Source organism: Miniopterus natalensis, chromosome 7 (assembly GCF_054644295.1).
Source record: "Miniopterus natalensis isolate mMinNat1 chromosome 7, mMinNat1.hap1, whole genome shotgun sequence".
In the NCBI taxonomy this organism is placed as follows: Eukaryota; Metazoa; Chordata; class Mammalia; order Chiroptera; family Miniopteridae; genus Miniopterus; species Miniopterus natalensis.
The window spans coordinates 15,140,844-15,167,857 of NC_142087.1; the positions used below are offsets into that span (position 1 = coordinate 15,140,844).

The 27,014-nt window shown below is 39.1% G+C and overlaps 1 protein-coding gene across 1 annotated transcript in view; it reads right to left on the reverse strand.

Moving 5' to 3' along the window:
• Positions 1-854: 854 nt before the first annotated feature.
• CSNK2A1 (casein kinase 2 alpha 1) overlaps positions 855-27,014 on the reverse strand; it is a 44,758-nt gene continuing 18,598 nt past the window's right edge. Inside the window, exons 2-13 of the mRNA XM_016200594.2 lie at positions 20,854-21,070; positions 18,732-18,843; positions 16,685-16,786; positions 16,122-16,172; positions 14,822-14,881; positions 13,286-13,369; positions 8,799-8,909; positions 7,415-7,516; positions 6,368-6,468; positions 5,210-5,358; positions 4,084-4,170; positions 855-2,234 (exon numbers count right to left, since the gene is read on the reverse strand). Of these exons, the coding sequence (XP_016056080.1) occupies positions 2,119-2,234; positions 4,084-4,170; positions 5,210-5,358; positions 6,368-6,468; positions 7,415-7,516; positions 8,799-8,909; positions 13,286-13,369; positions 14,822-14,881; positions 16,122-16,172; positions 16,685-16,786; positions 18,732-18,843; positions 20,854-20,954 (1,176 nt within the window). The 5' untranslated portion in view covers positions 20,955-21,070 and the 3' untranslated portion in view covers positions 855-2,118. The remainder of the gene's footprint in view (positions 2,235-4,083; positions 4,171-5,209; positions 5,359-6,367; positions 6,469-7,414; positions 7,517-8,798; positions 8,910-13,285; positions 13,370-14,821; positions 14,882-16,121; positions 16,173-16,684; positions 16,787-18,731; positions 18,844-20,853; positions 21,071-27,014) is intronic.

The following is a 27,014-nucleotide window of genomic DNA, read 5'->3' on the forward strand; positions in this document are numbered from 1 at the left end:
CAAATGTAATCACAAATTGCATCTCTGGCACATCCGGTGCTTTTAGCTTCTGCACAAATTCAAAATGGTAACCCCCACAGCATTCTAGGGCATAAAAGGGTCAAGAACAATAAATACCCACTGTTAAGTGGCCACAAGAAAGAAAACCACCCTGCCACACAGAATGTTTTCTCTATGGTTGAGAAGCATTATAAAAGGAGGCTTTAGCTTTCTCTAAAGCTCACCATTATACTTACTAAAGCCATCACCTTGATAAGGTTTCTAGAGCCAAGATGGGTTACAAAGTTAGATAAGTTCATTAAATTAAACTCCTCAAATTATTACATTTATCTAAGGCGCCCAGATGAGAAAGGCTTATGACTCTATAAAGGTAGGAGAATAAGAAGCTAAGACTTCAGGCCTTAAAATATGTTGGAAGAATTTTTCCTAGTCCCCACAAGCAGCTACTGTAATGAAATAACAGGAGACAATACAGAGCTGATGGTTTTGCTATTGTGCTTAAAAAACTAGGCTTCCTCAGTGAAGCACCTGATAAACTTAGGTGGTTGGATTACAGTGGAAAATCCACTTTACACACAAACACACAAAAACTGGCGATTTTTCCATCCCCAATCCCTGCACTGCTGAGACACAAAATGAGTTTTATGGCAAAGGATCCTTAATCCCCAGAGACGCTTTGGCTTGTGGTGCTTTTTTAAGGCCTCTCTGCCCTGCCCAGTACCATGGATCCAATGAGGGGTGTAAAAAAATGAAGGCCTTAAGAAGCCTCCATGGTACAGGGCTGCAGGCCCCTCAGATGTGAACGTGAGACACCCACCCAGCAAGACCTTTACACAGGGAACTTAAATCTAACCTTGATAAATAAAACCAAACGTTTATTTACACCAAAGAATTCCAACACTGGATCTTTCACATATGAAGGACAAAGTATTATATATATACACACAGCAAGGGGTGGCAGGGCTGTAACAAGAGAGTTTATAGTTTTCCCACAATTACAGGTCTACCATTTCAGTTTCACTGGAGACAGTGGCTCTGCTCCTACCTCTCAGTTACATTTACAAGAGTGAGGGGCAGGTCTTCTCACTGTATGGCATGTGAGGAAACGGGAAGGTAGGAGGAAAAGAAGGTAGAAAGCTTAAAATCAAACAGTGTGGCCACATCTTCCGTTAGCTCTTGAAGCGTTGCTAGCATGAAACCTATATTGACAATGTTTTTTTCTTTTGTAAAAAGCAATAAATTATACCCAGTAACTAACTGAATTCAAAATGGCCAAGTCAAAGACAATTGAAAAAGATTTTGCCTTCCCCCTCCTACCAGCTATAGAGTATGTTAGGAGATGAAAGGGGAGAGGACCAAGGTAAGGAGTCTGGAAGGAAAGATTATTGAAGTTTTAAACTAAACTGAAACCAAACTTTTAAAGTGAGTTGGATTTAGGGTCAGGACAATATGACATGATTCAGACTGAACAGAAGTTTTCAGGACCTGTCAGCACTTTGGATAGATTTTTCAGCATCTCAATGTAACTATTAAGACATAGTCCCACTAGATTCACCAAGATAACCCCACTGAAGCACTTCTGCAGTAAAGTGATATAACTGACTAGCAGGACACTGCTTTTATAGGTTGAGTCCTCCCTCCTTCCCTCCCACCTTTCTTGAAAAAGCTACATTTTTGTAATCTCTGGAAAAGAGCATGAGCTACAAACCGCCCCCCACCACGAGTATGGGACGGTGGGTGAGCAATGGCGGGCATGGGAAGAAACTCCATCCAGATGCGGCAGCAGGAATTGAGGCTGGTTTATCTTTGTTCTTTAGTAATGAACTGAATTTGGAAGGGGAGAAAAAAAATCTGTCCGTGAAATATTCCACTTGCAGGTAATTTTTCAGGGAATCCCCTGAGTTATGAAAAGTTCGAGTTAAAAAAAAAAAGAAGAAAAAAAGAAAATCAGCCTATTATAATTTTTTTTCTTTTTATGACTGAACTACTATAAATCCACAAGCAACGGTTCAGACACGGTGCTTCTTAAGTATTTCACCCCTCCCACCAGGCGCAAGCTGCATCAAGGAGAGTGGACTCCCCCACCTCTGCTCAGGCATCAGAAGACAGAAGGGGCCATTACTGCTGAGCCCCAGTGGCAGCCGGAACAGGCATCCCGAGGGGGTTGGCAGCAGCAATCACTGGTGAGCCTGCCAGAGGTCCGAGGGGTGAAGGGGTTGGCACTGAAGAAATCCCTGAAAGAAAAGAGCTGACAGTGAGCCAGAGACACTAACCATGAAAATCTTAGTTACCGTTTTTCCATAGCCCCTTACCTCAAAAGTGACACAACAGTGATTCTTTTTACTGAAGGTATCTCCTTAGCCAGATTTTTACAAATTAATTACAAATTAAATCCCCAAATTATAATGGCAAGTTCTAAATAATTTAGGAGGTAAGTAAAGAAATCCATGCTTGGAGAGTTTAAGCAGTTTGACCAAAGATAAACCGCTAGTCAAATTGGCAACTATGCTTAGATTCCAACCCAGGCCTACTACCTAGGATGGCACTGTGCAAGCAAATTCTCTGCTCTGTAATCTGTGCTAACGGGGTGGTCACTAGCCATATGTAGCTACTGAACACTTGAAATGTGGCTAGTGCAACTAAGAAACTGATTTTTAACATTGATTAAATTTTGATTAAATAGCTACAAGTGGCTAGTCACTACTATATTGAACAGCATAAAGCTAGAGTCAAAACTCATGTGCTTACATCACACTGCCAGCTAAAATTTCATAATTACTTAAATTCATTTTTAGTGGGGAAAGGAGCACTTCCCATCTCTCAGCTGAAACAGTATTTGAAAATTTATTTCCATTTGGTTTCTTCCACCAATCTAATGACCAGAATTTTCTGTTAGTTGCCCTCAATCAGCCAGTTATTTCAATTTTCAAAATGTTGTATTTTTTGAATAGGCAATATATTTACAGGACTCAAAATACAAAAGGTTCAAAAGAGTACACAGTGAATAAATCTCCCTATCCCTGTTGCTGGTCAACTTACGGCACCATTTCTGGAGTGTATCCTTCTAGAAATATTTTATACCTATACATGAATACAATTTTATAACAAATATAGGAATGTGATTATATACTTTTGCCCACTCCTGGTCTTGGACATGGTGCTACAGCTTGCGAATTTCTTTTCACATTATCCTGGAGTTGGAGTTAGAAAAGAACACAAAATACTCATTCTTTTTTCTGGCCCTATAGCATTCCACTGAGTGGATGTCCCATAATTCATTTAACCAGTTCTCTACTGAGAGCTGTTTTCAATGTCTTGCTATTACAAATAAGGCTACAACAAATAACCGTGGATATACATTATTTTGCACATAGGCAAGATACCCAGGGGGTAAATTCTAGAAGGCAGATAGTAACAGGGTGTCTTTGAGGGTGTCTGAGTAAATGCCCTCACTACCACAAGTATACCCATGTGGATGCTGCCTACGTGTGTAATTCTTACAATATGGGCCTATAATTTCTTTTGAATCATTGTGTACCCCGTACAAAAATTTGCTCTAAATCATAGTGACTCAATAATAATGAAAAATAATTTCATATAAATATTTACAATTTACTAGGTACATTGTAGTTGCTCTGGGGAAAAAAAATCAAAGAACCATCCTTTTATGCATATATGCCCCATGTACAAGCCCCACTTCTACTCTCCCCAATTTCTTAATCTTGTTTCTGAGGACCATGTCAACTACCGTCACTCTGAACTGTGAGATAAAAGGATCACTTTTTATTCTTCATGGCTTGTTGGGACATTCATGTCCCTCTGTGAGAAATTTTGAGGTTTCTGGCCTAGAAGAGCCCGTTGATAGCCTACTCAGGGTAGTGTCACTGAAGTATATCAGATGTCAAAAACACACTGAAGCCTAGTGGAAAGAGCTGCACAGGTTAGTATATCAATAAGGTAATCATTACAGAGAAGAGGCGGCCCACAAGAAATCAGGTCACAAATAGGACCATATCAGGCCACAAACACACAAACAGGGAATAAATTTCTTTTTAAAAAAAAGAAATTCACCAATGAACTGACCTGACATCATATTGGCGCTGCTAACAGGCGTACTGCCTCCTGGCATGTTAGATGAGCCCATTCGAGCCTGATCCTTCACAACAGTGTCTAGAAAAAGACAAAAATGTTAGCTTCTGTTATGCTTAACAATTAAACTAATGGTATTAAAGCAGTCACCCTCATCCTTTGAATTTTATTTATATTCCATATTATTCTCAGAACTTAAGGTGGCAACTGCCTTATCTTCACCTTGAAATTAGACGAGTAATAGGAAATAGAATTATTTTTCCTGTCGAACTAGTAAAGGCAACCTCTTCAACTAAATGGTAGAAAGATGAGGTAATTACCCACGGTAGAACTAATTTAAAACAAAACTGATCCCGTTAGGGTTTAATGAGGCAATATAATCTAACCTGGACTTGAGAGTGATATATTATCAAAGTGAACTGATCTTATTGCAGTCACAACTCAACTGGTTAAGCAAGGTGCCAAGTAGGCCAAAGCTAGAGGTTGTGAAAATTAGTGCTATCACCACAGACTTCAGGTCAGCCTGCTTCAGGTACAGGGGACTGGGCAACAGTATAATTGATGCACTACAAAACCACCCCAACACTCCAAGGGACAATCCAATGTTGAAGCTAACATCACAGTGGGGATGGGGTGGGTCTAAGTGACATTTTCACCCAGGACAGCACAGTTTACTATACTCACAAACCTAAGTCAAGGTGTTCATACAGTTAAGATTTTCAAGCTTCCTTGGCTCTCTCCAATAAACGATAACCAGAAACAGGACAGATATAGGGCTACTCACTAGAATCCAACCATTCCAGACTAGCTAGCCACTGAGAACTGCCACCCACACAGTAAGGAAAGCAGTTTACTTAGGAGCAATCATATATTAGGTACTCTGTTAGTTGGAATCCTTCCAACAATTCTGTAAGACAGTTGCCATCACTGTCCCCACTTGAAACTGAGGCTCACTGTGGGTAAAATAACTTCACCACAAGCTAAGCAGAGCTAGGATTCCAACTCTCTTCTGATGGGACTGTGGGTCTAGAGCTTTCTTCACAGGATATATTCTCCCTCGCCTTGTACAGCCTGCTGAGCAGGCCTGCACAGGCTCTGCGGACTGGACAGTTGGACTCACAGAAATAGGGGTGTTCCATGGCTTCTCTTGCAGTGAGCCGTGACTGGTGGTCATATCGCAGCAGCTTGTCCAGGAAATCCAAGGCCTCAGGGCTGACAAGGTGCTGGTTTTCACTGTGGACAAAGCGTTCCCATCGCTTACGGGAGTGTCTGCAGAGCCAAAGGGGTAATGAGAAATGAACCAAGGAGCAGAGAAGCCCAACATTTCACTTCTAAATTTTCCTTAGTGGCTAGGAGCCCAGCCACTTGCAAAAAGAAATCAAAACTCAAGAGAGCAGTTTTATAGCACTCTGTCACTGGGGAGACAACCAAGTTAATTGGAGAGACTGAAAAAAGCAGTGTTGCACAAAAGAAAAATCTGGGTCCTCGCAATTTTAAAAAACATAATTCAGGCTACTTTACAGCACTCAATACTTCTGCACAGCAAGAAGGGTCAGGAGGCTGGGCTAACCAGGCCTCTTTCTGATCCCCTCACACATTCCTGACAACTCTGCCACTTGGCCAGCAAAGCCTTTGCATCAGGAAAGTCCACCTCCTGGTAAGTGGTGAAAGAATTAGTATTGTATCTAGCCACATCAGCCTTGAAGCACACATTTTCTATTTCTATTTCTTTCTCTGAGAGGGTTTTGTCATTTGGAAAAGCAAGCTAAATCAAGAGATTCTGATATTTGACTCAACTGTAATCCTTCTACTAGAATATACATTTCATTCATTTTACAGGAATCCTCTGACTATAATCTCTACACGCAGACTCAGTGAATCTGGGAAAATGGCCCTTCAATCCAGTGCTTTCATCACAGGACTGCCAAAAGCAGCATCCTGTAGCACTGGACCACTGATGTTCAGCAGTGTTGGCAAAGAGAATGTAACTATTTTTTAAAATAGCTTTTAAAAATATATATTTTTATTGACTTTTAGAGAGAGAGGAAGGGAGAAGGATAGAGAGAAACACCAATGTAAGAGCAAAACATCGATAAGCTGCCTTCTGCAAGCTCCCCACTGGGAATCAACCTGCAACCTTTCAGTGCACTGGATGATGCCAAACCAACTGAGCCACACCAGCCAGGGCTACAACTATTTTTTGAGGATCCAAAGTGTCAATTTACAAAGTGTGCCTTTGATTAAGGCACAGATGCATAGATTTTGTTTAATGACTCACCTGCCCAAGATATCATTGAAACGTGGATCTAATTCAATGTTGTATTTGTCAATATAGTCATATAAATCTTCTGTCCCCAGAACCTTGGCTATCCTCACCAACTAGGATTGAAGAAAGAAAAAAACCCACATAACAAGCAACGTTACACAATTGAATCAATTAACCATGACTAGATTAACAGAAAGGGATCATCATGGCTACAGGTATGAATACTGACAATTTACTTCATATTTCTGTGCACGGTAGAAACAGGTTTCCACACAAAATTCTCTAAATCAGTACTTAATGTGATGGTGTCAGAAAATACAAACAATTATAACCTGGTTCCTTCCCCTTAAAATGTCTCCCTGATGAAGTCTTATGTCCCCCTCGCCCCCGTCCACAACCCAGCAAAACGTGTGACTTCTTTTGGGAAGCTCCCCTTGTACACTCACACCACTTACTCCCACAACTGCCTTTTGTACCTTGTCTACGTTTCTACTCTGACATTTATAACTGTAACTTATTTCCTTATATGTCTGATTTCCCCTACTCGATAGACTATGAACTATATATGCCTGATGAAGAGTTGACTTGGAGCTAGTATAAAAAACATCCTCTATATTTCTACTAACATATGTCAACTCAATCCATATAAAGAGACAAAAGGATCATAGAAATACCATATATAAACCACTATGTTGAAGAAAACATTCCCAACTTTAGCGAAAACTCGCATTAGAAGATTCTAAGGTAATGTTCTACTTTACACGTATAATTTACAATAAAACAAGCAACACAAATAAAAAGACTAAGGGAAAAAACTCAGTGATTTCAAAAGGCTAACCTGGTAGCTCCCAAAACACCAATATGAGGATCAATGTTGGGTTAGCTGAATAAGCCATGAACTGAAATTTATTCTAGGGTCTCACGCCAAGAGATTCTGAATTAATAGGTCTCTGGGCATCTATATTTTAGCAAAATCCACTGCAGTTTCTACTAAGTAGCCAGGTCTGAACATCACTAGGTTAGACTAGCAAGTTCCCTAATGGAAACAACATGTATCACCTGATCATAATTGTCATGTCCGTGAAAAAATGGCTCTTTCCGGAAAATCATACTTGCCAGCATACAGCCCAAGCTCCACATATCCAAACTATAATCGTACATCTGCATTAAAATTAAACAAACAAACACACAACTCAGTTATAAATGAAATGACATTATCTTGTATTTTCCAAATAAAAAATTGCTATTAAAAAAAATCACTCCACTAAAAATGTCCAAACACCAATAACATCTTCATGTGCTTCTTTCCAGTCTCCTCTATGCAATCCCCCATTTAAAACAATCTGTACATGCTATCCTGAGTCACTTTTCTCATAAGAATAAGAACATCTCAAGCTGTGAGTCTACAAAAACCTTTTAACGTGTAGCATTATTTTACTGCAGAAATGCTTCAGAATTTAATCTTTAATATCGCCATAACAGGATAGTGTTTTACTTAATAATATGAATAATTATAAATAATATCATAAAGAATATTTTTGGCCCTGGGCGGGTAGCTCCATTGGTTACAGAGTTGTCCTGCTACAGCAAGGTTGCAGGTTCGAACCCCGATCAGGGCACATATAAGAATCAGTGATGTATAAATAAGTAGAACAAGAAAAATCAATGTTTCTCTCCCCCCCAATCAATAAATTTAAAAAAAGAATATTTTTATGCATAAAATGTTCAAGCTCAGGGTTACATTCTGAAAATCCCAGAAAAAGAATTTCTAGGATAGATTCTGAACTTTTTAAGGTATCTGATGAGACCTGGGAGGACTGGAGACGAAAGATACTCCCAAGGATTTTGTTTCTGTGAGAAGAGGGCTTTTTTAGTAGGGGAAAAATCTTTATATAGAATACAGTTTATGAAAACCACAACAGAGCATTTTTTTATTTAGTCCTTAGTTTGGTTAAATCTCAGCTCTGGAGTTTATAAGAAAAAGTTACCTTTGGTGTACTTTCTCTTTAGTTAGGATCAAATACAGTTCTATTCATATTCTACTGACATCATGACAATAAAAACATAAGTTATGGTAGATAAACTGAGATGATTCATCTCTTACATTCGCATAAAAGGGACAGTCATAGATGTGTACAAATGACCTATTCAAAAACACAAAATGACATTTTTCACAAATTATGTATAAAATAAGCATAGGAGAGAAATTTTTGTGTGTCTGTTAATCCCCACTTGAGGATATTTTTTCCATTGATTTTCAGAGTGGATGGGGGAGGGCTTGATTAGCTGCCCTCTGTATGTCCAGGGATTGAACCTGCAACCCAGGTACGTGCCCTTAACGGGAATCAACCCCTCGCCCTTCAGTCTGCAGGCTGACACTGTGACCACTGAACAACACCAGCCAGGGCTAGGACAGAAATTTTGTTTGCCTTTCTCTTCTCACCTGGTAGTCTACAAGTAGCTCAGGACCTTTGAAGTATCGAGAAGCAACTCGGACATTATATTCTTGGCCAGGATGGTAAAACTCAGCTAAACCCCAGTCTATTAGCCGTAGCTGAAAGAAAAAAAAAAAGAGAATAAATCATGAGCAATTTTATTTTTCAAGCTACTCCACACACTGCCTTTAGAGTACTTTTAAAAAATACCAGCCATGTGACTTTAAATTAAGCCCCTTCAGCCCACCCAGTGTGGCTCAGTGGTTGAGCATGGACCCATGAACTAGGTGGTCAGTTTCGATTCCAGTCAGGAGACATGCCCGGGTTGTGGTCTAGATCCCCAGTAGGTAGTGTGCAGGAGGCAGCCAATAAATGATTCTCTCTCATCATTGATGTTTTTGTCTCTCTCCCTTCCTCTCTCTGAAATCAATAAAAACGATTAAAAACAAACAACCCCCCCCCTTCAGTGACTACCTATTATATAGGGTGGACAGAAGTAGGTTTACAGTTTTTGTATGGAAAAATATATAATACAAGAATAAATACTAATATAAGAATAAATTCTGTATTTCACATACCCACAATTATAAACCTAACTTTGCCCATGCCTGTATTTAAGATGAAAATCAAACTTCTTGGACAATCCTGTTTAGCTTGACATACAGGGTTCTCCATGACTTAATTCTTGAGCCAGGGAGACTTGCTGAAAGACAATTTCATTTTGTGCTTCTGCAAATTTCTTAAACTGCTCACTTGAGTAGAATGTCTATACTATTCAACCTAGACTACTAATGGTGAACATCTCATCTTTTGACATATTTAAGTGCACACCCGTCACAGAAATCTCTTCTAATTATCAAGTAAAACCAACCACTGCCTTTAGCCTCTCCTTGAACCTCAGATATACTTCTTTAATAGAACCCAGAACTCTTTTTAAAAAAATTTTATTGATTGATTTTGAGAGAGGAAGGGGGGAAGAGGGAGGGAGAGAGAGGGAAATGGGGGGAGAGATTTGTTGTTCCACTTATTTATGGCATTTATTGATTGCTTCTTGTATGTGCTCTGATTGGATGCTCTAACCAACTGAGCTACCTGTAAAGGGCAAACTCACAATTCTTTATTATGTATTTGTTTCTTATCTTTCTTTTTCAAAATGGGCTGTAAACTCCTTGAAGGTAGGGACTGTTTTATTCAACTCTGTAATTTTTAAAATTCAACACAACACCCAGTACACATGAGAAAAATAAAAAATATGTACTGAGTGAATGAAGTGAAAAGCCACACAAAATGGCTCTTACCAAAATGTATCCTGAATGTGGAAAAAGTACTAGCAAGGACAAGAGGGAACCTTATTTACCCACTGTGCAAAGCATAAGCATTATTTGAAGTGTGGGTAGTAGGGCCTGACTAATGCCTGATTACTCTGTCAATGTCCCCATAAGTTCACTGTTAACTAGGTACAGTGTCTTCACTGTTCTGGTGAACAAAGGGAACTACAATGAAGGGTATGAAAGAAAGTATAATTTTTTTTTATAGCCTTTCTGTTCAGCCCCTTAATAAAAGTGCTCCAGAGCTATCCCTGAGCTTCGTTTTTAAGCAACAAGTATTTCCCAGATGAGTATTTCTGATCTTATGGCTTCACACACAGCATTATCAGCATCTTCTACCAGCCAACCTCTCCCTCTCTGATCACCAAACATCTCAAAACCTCTGATTATTACCTTTCTCCTACAGCCTCCCCCTTCTTCTCAGTTAAAGGTAAATCCATTCATCCTGTCATTTAGGCCAAAAAAATTTCACTCTGGATTCTTGCTTCCTGTATACTACACATCAAACCTGCCAGCAAACCTTGTTGGCTCACATTCTGACCACTACCACCACTTCCACTGCTACTGCACTGGCCCATGCTACCACCGTCTCGTCTGATTTACTACAGCAGCACCTTCTCCTGACTAGTCAGGCTGCTTTCACTCTTTCCCTCTATTCTCTACACAGCAACCAGAATGATCCTTTTCAAAGGCTTTATATTTAAAAATTAGTATAAATTCACAGGAACTTGCAGATATTCTGTGTACCCTTCACCCAACTTTGCATTTCCTCTAATGGTAACATCTTACATAACTACAGTATAATATCAAAGCCAGGAAATTGACATTGACACAACCCACAGACAGACCTTACTATTCACCAGTTTCACATGCTGGTGTTCGTGTGTGTGTAGTTCTATGTAATTTTATCATGTGTAGATTCAGATAACTCTGACCATAAGATACAAAACTATTCCATCACCACAAATGTCCCTTGTGCTATCTCTTCTTCACTTTCTAACTCCTGTTCTCTAACTCTAACATTTTGACAATATTATTACAAATGGAATAATCAGCTTTTCAGATTTTTATCACTCAGCACGAGATCCAACCAAGTTGTTGCATTACTAATAGTTCATTCCTTTTCATTGCTGAGTCATACTATTCAGTGATAACACTACATGGTATAGATATACCAGTTTGATTAACCATTCACTCACTGAAGGACATTTCCCCCTAATTTTCAACTATTATGAATAAAGCTGCATTCATATATATATAGGTTTGTGTGTGGACCTAAGTTTTTGTTTCTCTGGGATAAATACCACTGCTGGATTGTTTGGTAAGCATGTTTGTTTAGCTTTTGTTGTTGTTGTTTAATGTTCTTTATTGATTTTAGAGTGGAAAGGAGAGAGAGAAACATGGGGGACTGGGTCCACAACCAGGGCATATACCCTGACCAGGAATCTAACTGGCGACCCTCCAGTGGCTCAACCAACTAAGCCACACTGGTCAGGGCTGTTTGTTTAGCTTTTAAAGAAACCAACAAATAAAAAAACAACAGTTTGGCATTTTCTGAAATGGCTGTGCTACTTTGCATTCCCACCAGCAATGCATGAGAGATTGAGTTTCTCTGCATCCCTGCCAGCATTTGGTACTGTCATTATTTTTTAATTGTTCTAATAGATGTGTAGTAAACTTTTAAAAATGAAAGTGAGAGCATGCCAACCCTTTCCTCAAACCCTGCAAAAGCTCTGCATCTTCAGAGAAAAGTTTTGACAATGATATTTAAGGTTTTAAATGACCTGGTTCTCTTTACCTCTCTGATCCCAGTCCCCACCCCCACCCTCCCCGTTCCAACAAGCCAGACACATTCTTGCCTCAGGGCTTTTGCATCCTCTACTCGGGACATAGTTCTTCCCAAGGTTGCATAGCTGATGACCTTCAAGTGTTCTCTAAAAATGTCACCTTCCCAATGGAATCTTCCTTTCACCCCCTTGTTTAAAACTGCAAGACCTGCCCAGCCGGGTGTGGCTCAACAGTTGAACATTGACCAGGAGATCGAGGTTCGATTCCCAGTCAGGACACATGCCCGGGCTGTGGGCTTGATCTCCAGTTGGGGACATGCAAGAGGCAGACAATCAATGACAATGCTCTCATCATTGATGTTTCTATCTCTCTCCCTTCCTCTCTCTGAAATCAATAAAGATATATTTAAAAAAAAAGAAAAAAAAAGATATATTTAAAAAACAAAAAACTGCAACATCCTCCTTTGTTCTCTATTCCTGACTTATTTTTCTTCCACATTACTTTTAACTTTCTAGCCCTAGCCTCCCCCAAAGGCAAGCTCCTTATGGATGAGAATTTTTTATTATCAGTTCCACACAGATAGAACAATACCATGCATTGTGCCTAAAAAAATTTCAGTTGAATGAACAAATCACCTACATCTCCAAAGCCTACAACAAAGCCATCACTACCTACAAAGGTGGACTTGGTTACCTTACAAAACTGAAATGCTATAAGCACGTGGTCAGCAGAACTCTCTATAGCACTTGTGCTCGCTAATAATAAGCAGCAGCATTTTCTGAATATTTCATACATTTCACAACTGTACACACTTAATTCTCACAATAACCAAGTGGCACAGAGAGCAAATATTATTATACCTGTTGTACAGGTAAGAAAGAGAAGGCAAACGAGAAAAGAAGTTCCCAGATACTAGTTATCCAGTAAATAAAACCAGAATCCAGGTTCCCTGCCCAAAATGGTTTTGACCACTAATTTATTTCCTTCTTGATAGTGTTCTTTGTTGTTGTTAATCCTCACCTGAGGGTATTTTTTTCCACTGCTTTTTTTTTTTTTTTTTTTGAGAGAGAGATAGAAACATTGATGTGAGGGAGACACAGTTATTGGTTGCCTCCCACAGGCTCCTGACCAGGGCTGAGGATGGAACTTGTGAGCCTTAGGTGTAGTGGCCAACGCTCTATCCACTGAGACACACTGCCAGGGTGTCCTTGATAGTATTCTTAGGAATATGAATGTATAATGGTTTAAAAATTCTGATTTGTTCATTTATTCATCAAATATTTGTCAAGTGCCTAATAGGTACCAGGGACTGTAACAGATGCTAGGGATAAAGATGGGCTGTTCACCCTATCAGGCTGGTAAAGATTTGTTAGTCTTACCTTTCTGTGCTCATGATCAATCATGACATTATGGGGCTTCACATCTCTGTGCATAATTCCCATGCTATGACAATAATCCAGGGCCTGTAAGAAGAACAGGTTAAAAAGTTAGCTTGCATAAGAGTGATTTTCTAGTTAAAATCCTCTACTTTTTTCCCTCCATAGGTTTTCTTTCTAGCCTCACACCACCTCTGGGAGTCAGGGTTGACAATCACTCCCACAGTTATTCTTCAGAGACTTGCTCAAGATCCCGAAGTCAAACTCATGGCCTCTGAACTTCAAGTTCTGTTCTTACACAGTTGTTACAACATCTTTTCTGTTAAAAAAGACCCAAAGTGTACACCAATTACATCATTTCCAATTTCTCTCTCTTACCCAAAGCCTTTCACAAACATAGGCCCCTCAAAAGAAAACTGGTCTGTACTACAAAACTGTTCTTCAAAGAACAATAATTCTTTAGCAGCTAAGGGTTTACAATAGAGGTTGGTAAACCATGGTCCATATATGGACTGCTGCCTGTTTTTGTAAATGTTTGTTTTATTGGAACACAGCTACATCTATTTGTTTGCATGTTGTCTGTGGCTGCTTTCGTACTACAACAGCAGAGCTGAGAGGTGTGAGAAAGACCCTATAGACCACGAAGCCAAAACTTTTACTGTTTATCCCTGTAAAGAAGCCTGCCAATTCCTGACCTAGGACATCAAATCCAATTTGAAAACCATGTCTAATCTCAAACTAAGGTGAACTGAATGGTACAACCTTTGGGGTTTGCTAATCCCAGTTTTTAAGTCAGCTGATGTCATTGGCCAAATTCTTGTCCTTCCTGAAGGGCAACTTGAGTTCCTGTGGTTCCCAGGACTAGGCAAGCATATCCTTAACTTTACGAAGTCCTGCTTGCCACAAGACTGCATGAGCCAATGGAAAGATCAAATATCTCTACTGGCAGAGTCTCTTCAGGGTACTTCTGTCAACCCTCATTTAATAAGCAACTTTTAGCAATTTTCTCATCTACAAAGCTGATCTTGTGACTACTAGGAGCAAGATAATTTGGTGATCCCATTTTAGAAATCAAAGTCTACTCTAAATCAGCAATCTCTAAGCAGAGATTTACATAATTCTTTAATACAATGACCCTTTGATATCTGAGTTGGAAGTTTACTGTTTTACTTGTTCAATTTTAAGTGAAATAAAGTACACCAGAAGCCAACACATCTGGAGATATTTTTACAAGTTTGAACAATTCAACTGTTAACTTTCGTAGGAGCAAGACGGAGATTACAAATATTTAAGGGGCCCCAGCTCTCTTCTAAATACCGTTCCCAAAGCATTCTAAATTATATTTCACTAGACCCTATTTCCATAACCCTTACATTAGCAGAAGAGTTCTGATGCTATTAACTTATTAAAAACTTACATGAAGAGGTCCCTTCTTTCAGAGTTTTACAAAGTTAATTCACAAGGTTTTATACAGTCATTTGAGCTATTTAACAAAGGGAAGATAAATCTAAAGGTATTTAGTATCCAAGGTTCCCTTACCTTCAGAATCTCATACATGTAAAACCGAATGTCATAGTCTGTTAACGTCTGGTATAATTGCTGTTAAAGACAAATGCAACATTTTAGCCATGAAGTACTGCTGATGGAAGGCAATTTTTCTCATTCTCATTTGTAGTAATTCAAACCAACACTTGGCTCATCTGCCATCATTCCAAGATCTCTACACAGTCTCTACTTCTCCAACATAACATTCACTTTAAAGAGAAACTGAGTCTTTAATTCTATATGCAAGTCAAGAATTACTTAACTCATATTCCTGAAGCTATAGCTCACTGTTGGGAATATACCAATTTATCTAAGCAACATGCATTGATGTACATTTGCAATCAAGTTTGCTTTTCATTTACCTCCAGACCTTCTCATAAAAGGCATTTTGGCAAATACACAGCCTCCTTAGTAGGGAACTACCCCATCTGCAGATCACCAGTGGGTATGCAGATGGCTTGCTGCCAAATCTGTCAAGCCAATTTAACAGAATTATTCCTGTCCCAATTTTAAACAAATTTTGAACAACTGTTATGTTTCCTTTCCAGAGAGTTATGGTCTTTAAGGAGAAAAAAAAAAAGCACACATCATTAAATGGGACATAATCTGGAGTTTTCTTTGAAGTTATTGTTCTGATTCCAGAACATTCTTCCTTGTTTCCTTATCTCAGCAGAAGAACTCATCCATTTATCGATACCTAAAATTCTTGATACTGGACTGGCTCAAAGACAAGTCAAAAACCTTTACAACTTGAAATCCAAGAGCGCGCCCACATTTTTCTATTGTACTAGAATTGAGAACTGTTTGAAGTAGGCCGCTGGATGGGCTGGAAGTCAGAGAGATCTGTTGTATAGGTGTGTGTTGTAGCACAATTTACACCACCCTTACCCAAAGGAATCCTAAGGTATAAACAGACCTTGCTTTTACATACACAAGACATTCCTTCTTGAACACTGCCATTTTAAAGTAAAATGCCCTCGGCCAGATCTTGACTGAACACGTTATTGCTTTTATTAGGTTTGACATGAGGGGAAACTGTTAAGTGAATGGTAAAGGTGGTGAGAAGTAAACGTATCTGGTCATTAAAGAAAGCACACAACAAAAGTGCCATATACCAAGATGTGGAAAGTGGTAGTTTGTACAGCAGTATTTCTATCTTATAATTTAACAATGTGAAGATGAAAAGCTCTTTTAAGAAAGTTTGAAGGAAGTTCTTCTAACAGTAACATCCCTAAAAGGCTTTCTATGTGGTTTAAAAACCCAACAGCTTGAAATCTTTGGTTATATATTATACCTTGAAGTCTGTGTTGTTTACGTGTTCAAAAACCAAGGCGGGAGTTCGTGACTATGGAGAAGAAAAAGAAAACACACATTAGCAATAGCCCTGGCAGCTTTAACGAGCACAATGTTTGCAAATGCTAGTTGGTGAATTTGGCAGTCCTAGCCTCAGTAGTAGGAAACCCTCTACTGCTACAAGCCCTCCCCGCTCTGATCATCACCACACTTAGGTCACTTTTGGGATGGATTTCAAACAGAAGACATGGAGCTGAAGTCTCACCAGGCTCTAGGCAGCCCGACAATGCGCCCATCGCCCATCGGAATCGGACCTGAGTTTGCAAAATGGATTAACACATTTCAGTTTCCAGTGCTATCAGTCTCTTATCCTAGAAGAATAAGAAATAGTCTGTGGGTGGAGGTCTCTTTGAAAGAAAGACCCAAACTAGTTAAATGCTATAACTGATTAAGCACTTTTAAAGCAGGACTTAACGGTGGAGGGGGGAACAGAGAGGCCAGCTGTGCTCTGGGTCAAACACCACCTCAGCCATGGTGGGCCTTGCTAGCACATACTATACTCACCACAGGGTCTTTTACAATGTCTGCCAGTGTGATGATGTTGGGACCGCCTCGCAAATTCTCCAAAATCTTTATTTCACGCTTGATTTTCTTCTTCTTTACTGGCTGAAAGGGCAAAAGTACATCAGTGAAATAAAGTATGTCCGGGTATTTCAACAGATAATGTAATAAATGAACGGCTTATTTATGAGCTCCTTGAAGGAAGGAAACGTGTCCGATTCATCTCTGCATCTCCTTCTCCTAGCCCTGTGCCAGGTACTCTGTGGGTTACTTAGCAAATGCTGAATTGAAAGAAAAAAAGATTTCCTTTCCAAAGATCAGACTTTTGCAGAAGTAACATTTAATTCCCCCAACCATCAGTCTTAAAATGTTAACTCTTTACAACTATACAAACTAGGATTATAAATAGTAAGACTAAGGCATATCTTGAAAAATCTTTTACAAATTAGGATGAAACATGGGCTTTTTTCTATTCCTTTCTCTAAGTCTATAAACACCCAACAGAGGTGAGGGGGACAGGACCAACATCAAGGATGGCCAAACCATCTTTGTGCAGCATAAACTTGTAGGTTAAATGTGGGCCTTGGAGTCAAGACTGCCTAATGTGAATCCTACTTTCATGCCATGCTAGCTGTGTGCCTATGGGGAAGTTATCACATAACCTAAGCCTTTCATTATGGGAAAAATGATCAACAAGAGTACCTATCTCATAAGATTGTGGCAAGAATCAAATAAAATATATGAAAGGATCTCAGAATATGACTGGGACATGGTAACTAGCTAGGCTTATGATCAGTATTCCAATAAATGAATCCCTCTCTCCATTCTAAAAAGACCACTCTGGAGAGTCCCTTGAGCTTATCTTCCATATTCCTTTGTCCTCACTCGTTATTTCTACATGTGTTCTGGGACAGAAATCTTTTTCATTTTTCTGAGGAGGGCTTTGGTCCAACTGCACCTCCTCCACAAAGCCTTCCTCCTAAATAGTCTAAAGCAGTGCTGGTCCAAAAGACATATAATGCAAGCCACATATATATTTTAAATGTTCTAGTAGCCTTGTTAAAAAAGATAAACAGACAAAATTAATTTTAGTAATATATTTTCTTTAACAAAATATATTCAAAATCTTATTTTAACATGTAAAGCAATACAAAAAAATTACTACTGGGCAATTTTATATACATATACAAACCTTTGAAACCTTGTGTATTTTATCCTTACAGCATATTTCAATTTCGACTAGCCACACTTCAAATGCTCAATAGCCACATGTGACCTGTGCCTGCCATAGTGGAACATGCAGCTCTTTCCCAGGGTGTCAGTCACCTCAGACTACAATTTTAAGTATATATCAGAAATTATTTTAAGTATATATCATCTCTTTATTAACAAGATCAGTGGTTATTAAACTCTGATGATCAATAACCTGGACTTTTTAATACACAGATTCCCAGGATCCACATACATCTGTTGAGTCAGAATTTGTACAGTGTTTTTTAACGACTCTGAGCCATCATTTAAAAATCGGGAGAATTCACATACACATACAAATCTCTAATTTCTTTCTGCAAAGGAGTATCAAACAATGCTGGTCTTGCGCTACTGCAGTACTCATCACTCACCTCCTCTTATCATGGGCACTTACATCAGACTCGCTAGCAAGTGATCTGCCTGACCTCTAAAGGCCTGCTGTTTGTGACTCCTCATCCTTACACAGTAGAGGTAACTATTTATTGAAAACAAATGCTTGAAATATAATTAAAAACAGAGGAAATAAGTATTAGGCAATCAAACAGTATTAGAGAGAGGACTGAACCTTTACTCCCTTCCTCTGCCACAATCTAGCCATATGACTTGAGTCAAATCACTTCTCCTGCTTTAGTTTCCTGATCTGTCAAATGAAGATAACCTCTAATGATTGCAGATGACACAATAAAGGTGTTAAAGCACTCCCAAAACCCTTTTAAATGCTACTTTAGAAAAGGAATCACTATTACTAAAATCTAAATTCCAAATACCTCTGAAATTTCAATCTCTTTCTTTTACTCACCTTGAGAATTTTAACAACAACTTTTTCATTATTTGTGATGTTGATGGCTTCAAATACTTCACTATATTTACCCCGGCCTAATTTTCGAACCAGCTGGTAGTCATCTTGATTTCTGTAAACAAAGAGTCAAAGTCACAATGATTTAAAAAGTTCAACTTTTCAAGCATTAATTGAACTTATAAAACCCTATTACCAGTAAAAGAAATGAAGTATTTAAAATATTTCCCAAATCAGTTTCTTTGTATTATTTTAATTGGGCCAATTAAAAATGGGTATGTTCCAAATCCCAGAATTAGAAAAAATTAAGCCTTTTTTCTTTCAAATCCCAAACTGTTTACATCTCTATTGGCATACCACACACAGCTTATATTAGGGTTCATTATGCACGCCTGCCTCCAACAACAGAGAGCTTTCCCTTGGAGAATAATTTTTATATATTCCTGTCTCCTAGTGCCTGGCCGATTGTTGGCACTTTGCAGGAAGTAAATACGTGTTATAAGAATACTTCAATTCAGCCACATTTTGGGAGCAGCCGATTTTGAACGGGCTCCTTTGCAGTTAAGTGGCTTTCAAATATACAGGCTTGACCTACCACTTGTCCTCCAAGGCAAGCCCTGAGGACAGTCCATATAATGGAGTTTTTCAAACTACATTACAGATCATGAACCAGTTAGGGAGTCCCTTCCTCTATTTCACCCATATTTATTTCATGACCACTAAGCAACATCAAAGGTTAAAAAAAAAAAAGTATCAAAAATGCCAAGATTTCCCCTTTGCTCCTGCTTATAACTTAGAGGACTTTAAAGAATGACAAACATGGTCCTTTTAAATAACGTCTCAGTTCTATTTACTCCTGCTGGATACACTGAGAATGCAACATGTGACAAACCAACCATTCATTTTCCTCAAGCAGCTAAAAAGAAAGTGAATAAAGAGAAAAGACAAAAGCACTAAGGACAATGAACAATGTAATAATCATAGCATGTCTAGGGGAAGGGAGCTCTTATTTCTGGTCGAGTCCTCCTCCTGTGGGAAGGCACAGGGAAATAAAAGCAAGCAACCAAATAGCACCATGCCCAAAACTCAATAGTGCTATTTTAGCAGAATTAAGTGCAGAGAACTCAATTTGAATAGAGTAGTTGAAATTTCTGTAAAACACAGAGGTATTCCTAGAGAAAGCCTAGGATATAAGGGGAATTGCTAGATTATCAATAATGATAACATATACTGGTACTGTACCACAGATTCTTGATGGTATCTTTAAAGAACACTGTGCCTTTTTGTGCAGAGGCAATGTGCTTAACTGTTAAGATTCATAGCCCAATCATGATTAAAATAACACCCACAATTTTGGGAGCCTGTATTTAACCACTTACAGGTTATGGACATCACATGTGGACAGACATAAAACATAGCATAGCATATGGAAGCTGGAGCTTTGAGTTTTCAAATGGTTTTCTTTTGCATTTGAATGCCAAAAAGCTTTTCATCACAAAAAGTATGACATGATCAATTAAATACATACCATGTTGGGACAAGAAATGCAAACATCCAAATGAGATAGCACAGAGAATTAGGAGGGCAAACGCAGCTGTTCAGGCAGAGTGCAACTGTTCAAGATGGAATTTGGGCTGAATTCCATGTTACACATGTCTAGTCTCATGATAAGGGCAAGTGTTTAAGGGTTTAATTTTGCTTCTCATTAGAAAGAGGACACCTTTCTGGAGAACTGTTTCATCCTTCAGAATCACCATGGGACAACATTCTCTGACCTCAAAAACACTTTATGTAAGAGTTTAGTGTTTTCAAAGTCTCTTAAGTTTTCTAACTGAAACCCTTAGCTGAGGCAAGTTGACAGGTAACTCTTCCTTATCAGCTTTGTATACAGAATATAAAAATCAGAGAAAAGATTAAGAAAAAGACTGAAATGATTCTTAAGTGATAAGCCTGTCAAAACTGTTCAGCAATAGCTTACTTCTTCACTGCAGAAGAAACACAAATAAGACTTCAATCTTGAGGTTTATAATGCACAGCCAGAGAGGGTGCCTGACATAAATTACTGAACAAATCCATAAGAGGCAGCCCTTTGGGTGACTATAGTGAAGTAAAAGGAAACAATTACCCCCATTCCACCACATGTGACTCGTAATCCCAGTATTCTCGGGGTCTGTGTGTGTTAACATCTGTGTAAACTCTGGCCCTGCTTGGCACGGGTCCCGACATGTCAGACAGGTTGGCGAACAAAGCTGAACTTGATGTTTGGAGATCTGGCAGTCACCGTGTTCAGAAGCAGCTGGGGGGTGGAGTGAAGACTTTGTTTCAGACCTGTTTTCTTCAGACTGCAGAAACAAAACGCACAAGGACCAAGGAATTATTTTTAGAAAGCATATGGAAAGAAAAATCACCTTACAACAATGGCCTTAAATATATTTCTGGCTCCCTTATCTGTTAAATCAATGAATATATCCTAACTGTGCCACAGTGTTTCCCTTAACATAAAACCAAACCAAACCTGTATCAGCCCTAATCCTATTCTGCAAAGTAGCTTGTTATCTCCTCAGCTAAAGTTTGGATAGCCTGAAAAAAAAACATGGCATTGAGGATACACCCATCAGCATTACTACTATTTATATTCTACAGAAAGTATTGGCAAGAATAGTACTTTCCTTTCAGCAGCTTTCTACAGCTCAAGTAGGGGTGCTAAAAGGCTTGCCCTGGCTGGTTTGCTCAGTGGTCAGAATGTCGGCGCGCCAGACTGAAGGGTCTTGGGTTTGATTCTGGGTCAAGGGCGAGTGCAAGAAACAACCAAACAATGTGTTTCTCTCACGTGGATGTCTCTCTCTCCCCTGCTCCTCCCTTCCACTCTCCCCATGCTCTTGACTGGAATCAAACCTGAGACCCTTCAGTCCAATGCTCTAACCACTGAACCAAACTGGCTAGGGCAGGATACAAATGTTCTTTGTATTATTTTTGTTGTTGAAACATGTATTTTAAAAAGCTGTGGTAAAATATACATAAAATTTACCTGTTTAACCATGTTTAAGTGTACACTGAGTGGCACCAGGTACATTCACTTCTTGTCTTGTGCAACCAACCCCGCCCCCAAACTGAAACACTGTAGTCATTAAACACCAACTTCCATCTCTCCCCAGCTCCTTATAACCACCACTCTATTGTCTGTTTCTGAGTTGACTACTCTAGGTACCATATATACGTGGAATTATAAAATATCTGACCTTTTACATTTGGCTTACTTCACTTAGCACGTTTAAGGTTCATCCCCGTTGTAGCATATGCCAGAATTTCCTTCCTTTTTAAGGTTAAATACTTCTGTGTATGTATAGGTCACATTTTGTTTACCCATTCCCTTGTCAATAGACACTTCTCCTGCACGCACCCTAACTGGGGCCAGGGATCGAGCCTGCAACTGAGGTATGTGCCCTTGGCTGGAGTCAAACCCAGGACCCTTCAATCTGTGGGCTGACGCTCTAACCACTGAGCCAAACTGGCTAGGGTTCTTTTGGAGTTCTTCCGTTTGATTATTTTGGGTATATACCCAGAAGTGGAACTGCTCCATCATAGGTAATTCTGTTTAATTTTTTGAGGAACCACCATACTTTTTTGCACAGTGGCTACATTACTTTATATTCCCATCAGCAATCCACAAGGGTTCCAATTTTTCCACATTCCTGCCAGCATTTATTCATTTTTATAGCAGCCATCCTAACAGGTATAAAGTGGTTATCTCCTTGTGGTTTTGATTTGCATTTCCCTAATGACTAGCATTTTTTCATGTGCTTATTGGTCATTTACCTCTCTACCTTGGAGAGATAGCTATTCAGGTTCTTTGCCTATTTTTTAATTGGATTTTTCTTTTTTTGGTTGTTGAGTTGTAGTTCTTTATCTATTCTGGTTATTAATCCTTATCAGATATACAATCTACAAATATTTTCTCTGTATTGGTTGTCTTTTCATCTTGATGGTGCTGTTTGATGCACAAAACTTTTAATTTTGATGAAGTCCAATTTATTTTGTCTCTTGTCTATACTTTCAGTGTCACATCTGTACCTTTTTTTTGGCCTCATGTAAATTTGAAGTTACTTCCAAATAAAAGGTTAAAATAAAATTGGTATAAGAAAACTGTGGCTCAGAAAGAGGAAAATTCACCCAAATCACATGGATATTAATAGCAGAGCAAGGATCAGAAACCAAACTTCTGATTCTTGTGACAGTGATTTCTTTTGCCATTAATCATACTAATTAGGTAACAACAGCGAACACCTGCAAGCATTCCCTATGTGCTTTATGTGGATTTCATTTAATCCTCACCACACAAATGGTGAGAAAGTTACCATTACCCCCATTTTACAGATGAGGAAACTGAAGCAAAGAAAAGTTAAGTAACTTGCTAAAGAACACAGAGTTGGAGGAGCTGACATTCAACCAGACTATAAAATAGGGATAACTGGCCAGGCCAGTGTGACTGAATTGGTTGGGCATTGGCCCATGCACTTGAGATTGCCAGTTTGATTCCCAGTCAGGGCATATGCCCTGTTGTAGGCTCGATCCCCAGTAGGGGACATGCAGGAGACAGCTGGTTGATGTTTCTCTTATCGATGTTTCTATCTCTCTCCTTCTCCCTTCCTCTCTCTCTGAAATCAATAAAAACAAATTAAAAATAAAAAATAAAAATAGGGATAACTGTATTTACCTCATAGGTTTGTGGTGAGGATTCAATGAGTTAAATGAATGTAAACTGTTTACAACTGCACCTATTTGAGAGCTCTAAGGGAACTGTTTATGACAACTGTATGTTTTTCCAATGTTGTATTTAATCTGGAGTTTAGCTACCATACACAAAGAAGATAAATCAGAAGAGATCTCTTCTTGTGCACATGGTTCCGGTGGCTTAAAGCTTTCAGATGATGAGCAGGAGACTGGGATGGAGATTAATGCTGTACTGGGAAGTGTGACAAACACAATCAGTGATATTCTGGAGCCCCATGAGTATGCAGTTTAACTCTGGGGTCCTATGAGTATAAATCTAAATGGCCAGAAAACAACAACATTGTTCAAATAATTACTGAAAAGTGAATCAAAACAGTTTAAGAAATTACTTCCAAACATTTTTTTCCTTTGGTTTTTATAAAACAACCAGGGTGATAATAACCTAATTTAACTTTGCCTAATATTGGTTAAGTGTAAAAAACACACAAATTGTCCAAACAAGCAAAAAAATCCCAGAAAGCAGACACTTTTATTGTAACCTTTGTTCTTCCCAAGAAACAAGGTCCTTTGTGCTATAGGACTGCTGGCTTTTTTTGTAGCTACTTGACTGCATTGACAACAGTGAAACACTAGGAAGATAGGTAAAGGTGTGTAGGTGTGCGTGTCTGCAAACAGCCAAAACAGTGTAAACAGCTGAAACCAGTAAAAATACTATTCCTACGTATTTATGACTTTTAATAAAATGATACTGAACTTTTAAGTTCTTAGCTTCTCTGACAAAAAACAGTATCTTTCTCTTCAGTCTCCACATTCCTTTATAGGCATCTGTGGATCTCAAAGCCCTTCTGCCATCAACTTAAGAAGTTTTTAAAATCAATACAAATTTAGTAACTGGGATTAGATGCAATAGGGTGATGAAACAAGCAGCAGAGTCCTGGTTTCAAATCCCAAATTGGCTACTGGGCTTCTTCCAGCTTTGCTGCATCACTTACAAAACCTGCTTAACTGCACTTGCAGACTGAAGAGAAGATCCAATCAGACAGCTCCCAGAAAGGGCTCAGGAGCACCAAACACAAGTAAATTATTACTACACCATAGCTCCTCAGTGAAAACTAAGAAGAATCCAATCTTTAAAAGGCTACAGTTTTCACCCTGGCCGGGTGGCTCAGTTAGTTAGAGCATCGCCCCTACACCAAAAGGTTGCAGGTTTGATCCCTGGTCGCGTGTACGGGACGCAACCAATCGATGTTTCCTCTCTTTCTCCAAAAAAATATCAATAAACATATGCTCAAGTGAGGATTAAAATAATAATTTTTTAAAAAGGCTACGGTCTTCATTCTTAGTTTCCCTTTTCTTTACTTTTCTGTAAAATACAAATACTATAGAAGCTGTGGTTAACTCCCAGCTTCTCAGGGCCAATTCGTAGGCGAGTATGACATTACAAAGCGAGACCTCATTTCTCCCTGGAAACCACGTGACTCACACGAAAGCTATTCCCCAAGTCCCATTTACTAGCCCACGTATCACAACCATCCAGCCTTCCTCTGCTCTCTTAAGGCTTTGGTATTCTCTGTGAAGAGCAGGGCAAGACTATTCACTAACGAAACTCTTGAGATTCTCAAGTACTTGTTTGAATGACCCTTGCAGCTTTGTGCCTCATCAGTTGGAACCTAATTTATGAACCAGTGGATTTGATTCTCCACTGGGAGGACAACTAGCTGTCTTGCAGTACTCCCAAAAAAGCTTCACTTTACTGGCATGTATACCAAATAATCTGCTTATAATAAAGAGTCATTCAGCCCAGCCGGGCATGGCTCAGCAGTTGAGAACTGACCTAGGATCCAGGAGTTCGTGGTTCAATTCCCAGTCAGGGCACAGGCCCGGGGTGCGGGTTCCATCCCCAGTTGGGGTGTGCAGGAGGGAACCGATCAATGACTCTCTCATCATTGATGTTTCAACTCTCTCCCTCTCCCTTCCTCTCTCTCTGAAATCAATAGATATGTTTTGGGGGGAAAAAGAGTCATTCACACGAATGTCAATGGTTGGCTTTCATGAACTATGTGGGGAGAAGATAACAGGCTCTTGAACTCAGCAACTTCAGATTAAAAAAAATGGTACCAAGAAGGAAGGGGAGGGTGATGAAATGGGGATAAAGTGGGGATGTGAAAAGATAGGAAAGAGAAGTCATCAAAGATAAACACTATTTTATTCAGAAATAGTATTTTCCTCATACCTCTCTGTTAACGTGTATGTATATTCACATGCAGCCTAACATAAAGGAAATGTAAGGACAGCCTAAATTTCTCAATTATCAGTTTGGTTCTTTCATACATTCCTTCCTTTGTTCACCCCTTAAATATATGAGCATTTACTATGAAAAAGTACTATGCTAGGCCTTGGGAATATAATAATGAGCAAGGCAGAACAGGGTGAGACAAATATGTCTTTATCTGCAGACTAAGGATAATGGAAATTCATCAAAGAGTTTTTTTTTTAATCCTCACCAGGGGATATTTTTTCCACTGCTTTTCAGAGAGGGTGGAAGGGAGAGAAAGAGAAACACTGATTTCAAAGAGACACATCGATTGGCTGCCTCCCGTTGGGGCCAGGGCCTGCAACTAAGGTACATGCCCTTAGCCAGAATCTAACCCAGGACCCTTTGGTCTGCAGGCTGACACTCTAAGCATTGAGCCAAACCAGCTAGGGCTCATCAAAGAGTTTTAAGTAGAAAAGTGATTCGTGTACATTTTGAAAAGGTTGCTCTGGCTTGGTATGGGTCAGACAGAGAGCAGATTTAGGGACAGACAAAAGCTTCTCAGCTTTAAATATCTATCCCTCCCCCGCAATTCCATGAGGCGGCATTTCTTTCCCTAATCTACAGATAAGTAAGCTCAGTAGCTTGACCAAAAATATCCAGTAGAAATGGAGTTGGGATGGTATGCAAATCCAAGTTGGCTTACCTCCAAGGTTCAGGTCTTTTCATTCCTATAGAACTTATCACCTTCTAAACCTCTATACAGTAGTCTTCAAACCTTAATTTCCCTAATTGACTCGTAGCTCCCCAAAGTCAAGATCTATGTCTAATATATCTTTTTATGTTACAGTATCCAGTTGAAGGTTTTGCACTTTGTAGGATGCACAGTAAATATTTGTTGATCAAATCGGTGTTATTTTTAAAAAATAAAATGAAAATGCAGTTGCCTCCAAAAGGCAGGGTGCCCCCCAACACTTCTGATCACCTGGTACACAGCTAAGGGGAACTAAAAGACCAACACAAGGGTCCTTGAGGAACTGTTCACTTTGGTCTCTCTGATATTACGGCTTCTTCTACTAAAGAACAGTCACAATTAAGATTTGATCCCCCAATTAAAATTAAGAGAATACTGGAGAAACTTTATTTTAGCAATTTTTGTAATAGTTATTTGGAAGTTTGGAGAAGTGCCTGAGTCCTGGATATCCTGAAGGTCAATTCTCTTATTTACTCTTCATAACACATGTATACCTCAAGAAAATCTGACTTACCACTACTTCTATCTAAAAAGCCCTTGGAGCCTG